At 39.2% G+C, this 11,327-nt stretch overlaps 1 protein-coding gene across 1 annotated transcript in view; it reads right to left on the bottom strand.

Moving 5' to 3' along the window:
* Positions 1-1,184: 1,184 nt before the first annotated feature.
* LOC124988463 (cytochrome c oxidase assembly factor 7) overlaps positions 1,185-11,327 on the bottom strand; it is a 31,656-nt gene continuing 21,513 nt past the window's right edge. Inside the window, exon 3 of the mRNA XM_047557951.1 lies at positions 1,185-2,462. Within this exon, the coding sequence (XP_047413907.1) occupies positions 2,014-2,462 (449 nt within the window). The 3' untranslated portion in view covers positions 1,185-2,013. The remainder of the gene's footprint in view (positions 2,463-11,327) is intronic.

Below are 11,327 nucleotides of genomic sequence, written 5' to 3'. Positions count from 1 at the left end.
GTATGGATGTTTTCAATTCCTTTGGGAATACCCAACACATTGTATGTTTAGTTTGATGAGAAACATACACAGTGGCTATATTATCTTGCATTCCTAACAGCAATGGATGAGAGTTCCTATTGCTCCATATCACAACCAGCATTTAGTGTTAGTGTTCTGGATTTTGGTCATCCTAATAATTTTTTTTTTTTTTTTTTTTTGGTACTGGGGATCGAACTCAGGGCCTTGCGCTTGTGAGACAAGCGCTCTACCAGCTGAGCTATCTCCCCAGCCCTGGTCATCCTAATAATTGTACAGTGACTTCATTTTTTTGTTTTTTGTTTTGGAGGTACTAGGAATTGAACCCAAGGTACTTTACCACTGAGCCACATCCCCAGTCTCTTTTTATTTTTTCAGGGTCTCATTAAGTTGCTAAGCCTGGCCTCAAACTTGCGATCCTCCTTTATCAGCCTCCCAAGCCGCTGGGATTTCAGGCATGCACCACCCTGCCAGGTTTCATTGTTGTTATGATTTGCATTCTCCTGATGACATGTTATATGGAACATCTATTCATATGCTTATCTTCTATCTGTATGTCTTCTCTGGTGAGCTATTAAGTCTTTGGCCCATTTTTTAATCAAATTGTTTTTTCTTTTTTAAATATTTTTTTAGTTGTTGATGGACCTTTATTTATTTACATGTGATGCTGAGGATCAAACCCAGTGCCTCAGGCATGCCAGGCAAGCATTCTGTTGCTGAGCTACAACCCCAGTTCCTCAAGTTGTTTTCTTATGGATGAGTTTTAAGATTTCATTGTGGTTTTGATTTGCAATTCCCACATGATTAGTAATGTTGAGCATCTTTCCACATGCTTGTTGGCCTAGAATTTACTTTAAGCATAGGAAAAACTACTTTACATTTAAAAAATGAACTTAATGCCTTTTAAAATTTGGAAAGTCCCTCTCTTCCATCAGCTTGAGAAGTTTGGTGGTTGTACTTACAGCTGCAAAACTGGAAGCCAAAAACAGTAGGTGGTGACATATAATGATCCTGAAATCAGCAGGAAAATGACAAGTTCGCCCCCTGGTGACGAGGTAGAGAGATAATAGAAAAAGCACATGTTCTTAAAAGGCACAATTCCATGAAAAACACTCAACCCTCCCTACCTGGAATCCAGAAAGAACACTAATAATACAAAGTAAAAATCAAACAAAATAGTTTATTCACAGAAACAGTTAAAAAGGCTCAGTATCAGTAGGCAAAATATGTCACAAAGTCTTTGCTTACGAATTCCTAGGTGGAACGGCTCTGGGTATGCCCTTGGCATGAGCTATGCTAGGTGAGTGCCCTGGGATGCTGTGAATGTCTCCTCTATGGGAAGGCAGGTTTCCGTTTCATCTTAGCAACACGAGCCTTTAATCTTCATGTTGCATGGCTTTCCTGATCTATATTAATTTCTTGAAAGATCTGAATCTAAAGGCAAAAAGGAAGCCCACACCAATGATTACATAAGTCAGAGGGTGGCAGTCGTGACTACTTAAGTGTTCTTAGCTCCTTAAGACCTCCATTATGTAAATCAAGACACTCTGATTTTCAAGGCCCACCCAACTAAAATAATGATGATGATGATAGTGGTGGTGGTGGTGGTCATGACAGCTGATTCTTCATGCCTTGGCTGCTAATTTTTATCTTCCTGGTATTCGGCCCTCTAATCCCTCACACAAATCTTTATGGCTCCCTAGTTTGTGCCCATTTTTCACAGAGCTCCAAAAGTCTGAATATTAAGACCCCATAAATGTGGGAGTCTTCACAGAATACAGCCACATAAAGGATTACTGACAGAACACACTCACTATGGGCCACATCCCAGTAGGTGACACTCTGGAGCAAATGGATTTATGTAACCAGAGCTACAATATTAAGTCACAAGTTTTCCTGCTCCAGCAGGTTGACCTTTAAGGGCTGCATCAGGTCTCAGAAATAGAAGGCGCCAGCCTCAAGCTGTTTGTTGCCTGGGAGAGAGAGTGTGACACGTTACCCAAATGTTAACGGCTGCACACTTTTCTGCTGCTCTTTGTGCAGCTGTCGGGCACGATTTTTTAGCATCTCTGCCTTGGCCTCATCCTTATCAACACCATCCCCCATTCTATACATGCGGCTAGCATTGGCACAGGCCCAAACATGGCCCAGGTCACAGGCTTTCATAGAGTATTTACATGCCAGGCCCATGTCCTTGGGAAAGCCAGGGGCACCCTGAAGGAACATGGCACTAAGATTGAAGCAGCTGGAGGCATAGCTGCCATCACAGGCCCTTGTGTAGTAGTCCCTGGCCTTGCCCAGGTCGGGCTGGCCATCCTCATTGACCTGTCCATCATGTGCCAGGAGACCAACATTATGACATGCTTCCACAGACTTCTTTCCAGGCTTCTCACATGCCATCAAAAAACAGCTTGAGGCAGCTTTCAGGTCCTGAGTTAGTCCACCTGCAATGACAGAAGTAAAGGAAAAAAAGTAAACCTAAGTCAGGGCAGAATCTATCTGTCTCAGTTCAAAGTTAGAGAGCAATTACTCAATAAGTTCATATCCTCTGAATTAAGGCAACATGAAAGGAAAGTAGCCTGACATGGAGCACAGACCCTTCAGTTTTTTCAGCCATGTAATCTTTTGCTTAAATGCTGTCCTTATGAGGAAGCCCACATAGGTAAAGGAGGTCAAAATTGGAAACAATAATATCTACCTCAAGGGGTTATAGTGAGAACGTAGCATTTTATGAGCACTTAATTAAATGTTTTTCATTTAAATATACAGTTGGCACTCTATATCTGTGGCTTTGACATCTGCAGATTTAATTAACTTGGATCAAAAATATTCAGAACTCGTACATTGCTGGTGGAGTTGCAAATTGGTGCAGCCACTCTGGAAAGCAGTAATGAGATTCCTCAGAAAACTTGGACTGGACCCACTATTTGACCCAGCTATCCCACTCCTCGGTTTATACCCAAAGGACTTAAAATCAGCATACTACAGTGATGCAGCCACATCAATGTTCACAGCAGCTCCATTCACAATAGCTAGATTGTGGAACCAACCAAGATGCCCTTCAATCAACAAATAGATAAAGAAAATGTGGTATATATACACAATGGAATATTACTCAGCCATAAAGAAGAATAAAATTATGGCATTTGCTGGTAAATGAATGAAGATGGAAAATATCATGCTAAGTGAAATAGGTCAAGCCCAAAAAAACCAAAGGCTGAATGTTTTCTCTGATAAGTGCATGACAATATACAACAAGAGGGGGGCGGGGAGGGTGATGCAGGGGAGAGAAGAATGAAGGAACTTTGGAAGGTGTAGAGGAAAATGGTGTGGAAGTGGGTGGAGGACAGAAAGATAGTAGAATGAAACAGTATTACCCTATGTATATGTATGATTACATGAATGGTGTGAATCTACATTGTGTACAATCATAAAAATGAAAAGTTGTACCCCATTTGTGTACAATGAATCAAAATGCAGTCTGTAAAAATAAAAAAAGATTTTAATAAAAAAAAATATTCAGAACTCAGGCACAGTGGCACACACCTGTAATTCCAGTGGTTCAGGAGGCTGATGCAGGAGGATTGTGAGTTCAAAACCAGCTTCAGTAACTTAGTGAAGCCCTATGCAACTCAGAAAGACCTGTCTCTAAATAAAACACAAAAAGGGCTGGGATGTGGCTTAGTGATTAAGTGCCCTTGAACTTAATCCCTGGCACCAAAACATAATTAAATTAAAAAAAATCAGAAAAGGACATGGTGGTACATACCTGTAATTGCAGCAATTTGGGAAGCTGAGGCAAGAGGACTGAGAGGCCCTTTTATTTTATTAAAATAAAAAATAAAAAGGGGTAGGGACATAATTACTTTACCCAGGTAAAGTGCCCCTGGGTTCAATCCCAAGTATTAAAAAAAAAGGGGGTCTGTGACATTTTGTCATTATTCACAGAATGTATAGTAAAACAACTACTCACATTATCATTTATAATATATTAGGTATTATAAGTAATCTAAAGGTGATTCTAGAAGAATACTGGAGAAAAAGGAAAAGATGTGGCATGATCTCATGAAGGGAGATCAGTACAGTAGAAGAAAGGAAGGGAAGAAGGAAAGAAAGGAAAAGGGGAAATACTGGGGAATGATACCAATTATATCATTATATTGTATGCATGTATGAATACACAACAAATTTCATCATTATGTGCAACTATAATGCACCAATTAAAACATATGGAAAAAAATGCTCAGGTGACTCATAAGCACACTTTTTTTTTCTAAGAAAAATATAAAGGAAGATTACAGAGGTCATATGCAAAAACTATGCCATTTTATATAAGGGACTTGAGCATTCTAGGATTTTAGTACCTGCAGGAGTCCTGGAACCACAGATACTGAGGGATAAGTACATACTGAAGTCTTTTATTTGCCAACTACTGCAGTAGGTCCTGGGGAACAGACATTGCCCTGCCCTTGAGGATCTTGGTCTATGGCCTAATGAGACATATTAAACAACCATACAAATAAATGTATGATTCTAAGCGTGAAAAAGGTATAGAGAAGTACAGGTGAATAAGGATGTATTTAGGGCCTTGATCTAGCCTGGGGGTGAGGGTGAGGATTAGGGTTAGGTCAAGGGAAGTTCCCTGAAAGAAGTAACATTTGCACATTGACATAATGAAAAGGGGGGAAATAAAATATGGGTGAAGGATTTTCCAGGCAGGGGGGAAATAATTCAAAGAGAAAAGAAGCTACTGTGGCTTGAAGCCAGAAACCACTGAGGGAGGAAGCTGAAGAGACGGAAAGGGTCCAGATCATGCAGGGTCGGACTGGTCATGTTCAGGACCCTGAACTTAATCCTAAAAGCGATTGAGACACTGCCCCAAAATAATTTATCTAGACAGAGATAGTGAAAGGGCTCACTTTTTTTAGTTGCTTTTTTTTTTAAAGGCAAAATTTGAAATCCCCGTGTACTGTTACTCATTCTGAAAATAATATAAACATTTTAGCATTATGCTTTAAAGTAATGATTTCAGTCATCACCTATAAACAATTATCATTAAGTCAGCAACATCCCAGCGATCTTTGTAGCATGTTTAGATTAAATGCTGGCTGGCAGAATGGATACCAAATAGAAGTACTTTGAAAAACTGGGCCTGGTGCAGTGGTGCTCGCCTGTAGTCCCAGCAGCCCTGGAGGCTGAGGCAGGAGGATCTCAAGTTCAAAGCCAGCCTCAGCAAAAGTGAGGTGCTAAGCAACTCAGCGAAACACTGTCTCTAACTAAAATACAAACAGGGCTGAGGATGTGGTTCAATAGTTGAGTGCCTAAGTTCAATACCCAGTATCAAAAATAAAAAAGAAAAATTGGATTATATATACTGTTTATAAATAAAAATTTTACCTTTATTTATCAGAAGAAAAACAAACTGTAGGGGACTGAAATAGAGCAAACTGTAACTACAAAAGATAAGTATACTGGTACCTCATACGTTCATCTCTCCTCTCCTAGACCTCTCTATGTAGGTTATGTTATTTCAGCTCAAGGAGATAGTATATAACACAGTGGTTAATGGAGCCTGGGCTCTGTGGTCAGAAAACCTAGGCTCCAGTCTTGTGACCTTAGAGAACTTAACCTCTAAAAGCATTAGTTTTTTAATCAGAAAAATAAAAGTAACAGTATCTACTTCATATGGTAGAAACGTAAAATATATTCTTACAAAGAACCTAGCAAGTAAAGAGTACTTTGAACAGGTTGTTTGTTTTCTTTCTTGCAGTGCTGGAGATGGAACCCGAGGCTTCATGCACACTAATGAAGCACAACACCACCTGAACTACATCCTCAGCTTCAACAGTTATGTTTGTTTGCTTGTTTTTAACAGTTATGTTTTTATGCCATAAGGTATATGTTATTTACATCCTATTCATTAACCCTATTTGCCCAATGGTCATTCTAAATGGATTCTGTTCATCACTAGTTTCGTCATATGAGCTTCTACATTACTGAATTATTTCTTTTTTTCAATGATGTTATTTCAGGCTAGGGCTGTAGCTCAGTGACAGAGCACATGCCTAGCACGTGCATAAAAATAAACCACTACATAAAAATAACAACAAAAAAGGTTATCTCATTTTTTATACCTTTATTTTATGTATTTATTTTCATATGGTGCTGAGGATCAAACCCAGTGCCTCACACATACTAGGCAAACATTCTGCCACTGAGTTACAACTGTAGCTCCTGAATTATTTCTCTTGATTCACCTCTTTATTGATTAGCATATCGATTTTTCTAGAAATCATAAATTCTATATCCCCTGGAGTTCTTTATATTTGGAGGACATATTTCCACCACCTTAGTATTTATTTATTTACTTATTATCTTTTGTGGCATTGGGAATCGAACGTAGAGTCTTACACATGGTAGGCAAGCGTTCTACCACTGAGTGACACTCTAACCCTCTTTATATTTCAATACATATAGTTGAGTCTCTGCTTTTATATCCAGCCTAGCAATCTGTATTTATTATTAGTTTTTATTTACATTTCATACAATTATTGATATACCTAGGTTTAAATCTGTAGTCTTAATTTTCTATTTGTCACATAGCTGCTGTTCCTTTTTTCTTTTGAATTATATATTTCTAACATTCTATTTCATTTCCACAACTTTTTAGTTACACCTTTTTTTTTGTAGTGGTTCACTTATTGATTATCATGTGTAACCTGAACTTTTCACAATCTATCATGAAATATACTACTTCACACACAATGTAAAGCTCTTAGAATGGTGTACTTTCACTTATATTCCTATCCTTTCTGTTACTGCTGCCATGTGTTTTAATTTCCATATATAAAAAGCCTTACAATATACATTATTTTTGCTTTAAACAATCTTTTAAAGACACTAAAATTTTCCCTTTTTTCATTCTTTTATTTTTAACTTTTTATTCTACATATTTTGCTTCCCCCCCCTTTGGTACTGGGGACTGAACCCAGGGTGTTCTACCATTGAGCTAAAGCTGAGATTACAGGCAAACACCACTCCTGGCTTGCCCCATTCTTTTCTATTGTTATTACTGTTGTAATTGTTAATAGAGTGTTTCTGTATTTCCATATCTAGTTTGTTTTTATGTTGTAGGTGGTACTGTTGATTGTTTTCTTCCCTCTCAATGGAGCTGGGGTATCAAGCCCCAAGGCTCAAGTATACTGGGTGGTGTTTTGTTGCTGAGCTATACCCAAAACAAAACTGAAAGAAACTGTACCTTACTCTAGCCACAACCCAGGCCTACTTGAATCTTGGTGCACATTTCAACTTTAAAACAGGGAGATAGCTGGGAGCAGGTGGGCTCACCTGTAATCCCAGTAGCTCTGGAGGTTGAGGCAGGAGGATTGCAAGTTCAAAGCCAGTCTCAGCAACTTAGCTAGACTGTCTCAAAATAAAAAATGAAAAAGGGCTGGGGACATGGCTCAGTGGTTAATCACTCCTAGGTTCAATCCCTGGTACAAAGAGAAAAAAAAAAAAAAAAGGCAGAGATAAAAGTCCCCAAATGACAATCTGGTCCCAAGCAGACATGGCTAGGGAGGGCCAGAAGTCCCACTGCTGGACACTCACTCCATGGCAACAGCAGAGAGAAATGACACAATTATGTGGACACTGCATCTACAAGAGACCTCAATGTAAACTTGCAGTCAGCACATTTTAGACAAAACTGGAAGAGTAACCCCATACACTATGCTCTCTACAACACACCTACTGAACTACTAGGACCTCACTCATTCTTTCTAGAGCTACAGAGGAAGTGAGTCCCTTAGGTAAAATGTCAAAACTTACTAATCGAAGCTAGAGAAACCACAGGAAACTACACTACTAAATCCTTCTTGGAATTAAATTCAATGCTATACAACAACAGAGAGCCTAGGGCATATCATCAAGAGAAGACTACTCCCTAAGAAGGCCCTCACATAAAAGTGGAAGAGCGATGTATCCTAACAAATGAGCAAATCTCAATACACACAAGAAACACAAAAATACAAGACAATTTGACTCCTCCAAAATTTCATAACTCTCTAGTAATTGATTTCCAAGATATTAAAGTGGATATAGGGCTGGAGATATAGCTCAGTTGGTAGAGTGCTTGCTTTGCAAGCACAAGGTCCTGGGTTCAATCCCCAGCACCACAAAAAAAAATAAAAATAAAAAAAGTGGTGGATATAATGTCAAAGAATTGAAAAGAATATTTAAAATGATCGATGAATTAAAAAAGGATACAAATAAACATCTGAACGAGTTAAGGAAGACAATGCAGGATATAAAGGACAATTCCATAAAAAAAAAAAAAATCTGAAAAAAAAAAAAAAAAAGAGAGATCCAAGATGGTGGACTAGAGGGAGGCTGCATTCCTTGTTGTTACGTAACTCAGGTTTCAGTCAGAGGATATCTGTTTCTTGGTGAGGCAGTTTCTGCTGCTTATTGATCCCCTGATGTTTACCCCATTTGTCTACTGTGATCACCTGCAGTCTGCCAGGATATCGGCTACTTTTTGAGTGCAGATTGCTGTCTGGCGCCTACCATCCGCCATTTGCCTGCCTCTTGCCTGTCCATCACCTGCCATTCACCTACCCATCACCCACCGCCCAAGGTTCACCTGCCAATTGTCCTATAGCAGTGAGCAGACTGACCACAGACCAGCAGTGGAGTGCCAACTGCCTGCTGTTGCCTGGAAGTTCACTGTCACAGGACCTGCAGGTTTGGTTACACATGGCTGCCGCCATTTTAAGACAACAGCCAGGACTTGTAGGACTTGCCCCATCTCTAGGATACCTCAACCCGACCGACCACTCCCTGCCTCCAGGGCCCTCAGACTGACTGACTGCTCCCCACCACCAGGACCCCCAGATCGATTGACTGCACCCTGCCTCCAGGATCCCACAACCAGCCTCCAGGACCTCCAGTAGACCACACCCACACCCTGTGCTGCAGCTCCCCATTTGCCAACACATTTGGAAGCCAGAGCGGCCATCTTGGATAATCCTGGAAGTCATATCTCCCATCTTTAGGTGGGGCAAATCTCATCCTGAGACACCTGCTGGAGACTGGAAGCTCATTGTCAGGTACCTCTCATACATCAGGCTACTGAAGACTGGGAGGTTTGAATACTATATGACTGTTATAGTGTAGATTTTTAAAATTTTTTTTTCTCCTTATTGAAAAATTTTTTTATTTCTTTACTTTTCTTGTTCTCTTTTCCTTTTTTTACCTGTTTCCTCAGAGTCTCTTTCTCCCTTTTCCCGTGCTAACAACCGACTTCGTTTGATTACACTATCACTCTATGATCTAGACCTTCTTTTTTTGGGTGCTGGGGATCAAACCCAGGGCCTTGTGCTTGCAAGGCAAGCACTCTACTGACTGAGCTATCTCCCCAACCCCTAGAACTTCTATATATTATTTTCTTATTCCATTAACAGCTACATCCTACACCCCTCTCCATCCTCTTTGTCCTCTATTAGAAACTGCAGACCTTATTGCAAATCTATTTGTTATACTGAAGATAATAACTGAACTCATTCTGTTTATACAGAATGTATATGCAACATCGTTAGTATACTCATAGGGGCTATTTGGTTTAGGGTTGCATATTGTCTGAACTGGGCACTGCTAATATTGATCTCCCCCTTAAAGAAAAGGTTTTGGAAACTGATAGGGTCACTATAAGCCTACAGGGGGGAAACTGCAATACTCCAGATCTGCACTGCTAGAGGGGAAGATACATGAACAACATGAAAAAACAAGAGAAGAAAATGATCCAAACAAACCTAGATTCTATATTAATAAAATCCAGTGATTGGGGGCTGGGGAGATAGCTCAGTCGGTACAGTGCTTGCCTTGCAAGCACAAGGCCCAGGGTTCGATCCCCAGCACCACAAAAAAAAAAAAAAAAAATCCAGTGACAGTATAGTAGAAGAAATGTCAGAAAAGGAGTTCAGATTGTACATAATTAAATGATTCGTGAAGCAAAGGATGAGATAAGAGAGCAAATACAGGCAATGAATGATCACACCAATAAGCAGATGAAAGAGCAACTGCAAGAAGCAAAAGATCATTTCAACAAAGAGAAAGAGATTCTCAAAAAAAAAAGGAAATCCTTGAAAAGAAGGAAACAATAAACCAAAAAAAAAAAAAACAACCAAACAAACAAACAAAAACTCAGCTGAAAGCTTCACCAAGAGTAGATCAAGAAAAAGAAAGAATATCAGAGCTTGAAGACAAGGTTGATGAATTATCACATTCAGACAGTAATAAAGAAAAAACAGAAAGAAAGAGTGAATTGAACATGCAAGACCTATGGGACACAATTAAAAGACCAAACTTTATTGTTTCTTTACTGAGAAGAAGTTTTTTAATTTGAATCCATCCCCTTTATTGATTCTTTATTTCACTTTGTGTGCTTTAGGGGCCTTGTTAAGGAAGTCAGATCCTAGGTGACATGGTGACATGACATGGTGAAGATTTGGGCCTACCTTTTCTTCTAATAGGCACAGAGTCTCTGTTCTAGTGCCCAAGTTTTTGATCTACTATGAGTTAAGTTTCACACAGGGTTAGAGATAGGGGTTTGATTTCATTTTGTTACATATGGTTTCCATTTTTCCCAGCAGCATTTGTTGAATAGGCTATCTTTTTTCCAATGAATATTTTTGGCACCTTTGTCTAATATGAGATAACTGTATTTATATGTTTTTGTCTCTGTGTCTTCTATTTTGTACCATTGGTCTACGTATCTGTTTTGGTGCCAATACCATACCATTTTTATCACTATAGCTCTTTAGTATAGTTTGAAGTCTGTTCTCAGTAAAAGAAACAATCAGTAATGTGAAGAGAGAGCCTACAGACTGGGAGAAAATCTTTACCATGCACCTCAGATAAAGCCTTAATCTCTAGGTTATATAAAGTACTCAAAAAACACCAAAAAAACACAAATAACCCAATCAATAAATGGGTTAAGGAACTGAACAGACACTTCACAGAAGATACACAGTTGATCAACAAATCTATGAAAAAATATTCAACATCTCTAGCAATTAGAGAAATGCAAATTAAAATTACACCGAGATTTCATATCACTCCAGTCAGAATGGCAATTATCAAGAATATAAGTAACAATAAGTGTTGGTGAGGATGTGGAGGAAAAAGTACACTCATACACTGCTGGTGGGAATGCAAACTGGTGCAACCATTATGGAAAACAGTATACAGATTTCTCAGAAAACTTGGAATGGAACCACCATTTGACCCAGCTATCCCACTCCTCAGTTTAT

The sequence above is a fragment of the Sciurus carolinensis genome, chromosome 1 (assembly GCF_902686445.1).
Source record: "Sciurus carolinensis chromosome 1, mSciCar1.2, whole genome shotgun sequence".
Lineage (NCBI taxonomy): Eukaryota > Metazoa > Chordata > Mammalia > Rodentia > Sciuridae > Sciurus > Sciurus carolinensis.
Note: the sequence above shows the minus strand (reverse complement) of the source record. Positions and strands in the feature narration are given on the sequence as shown.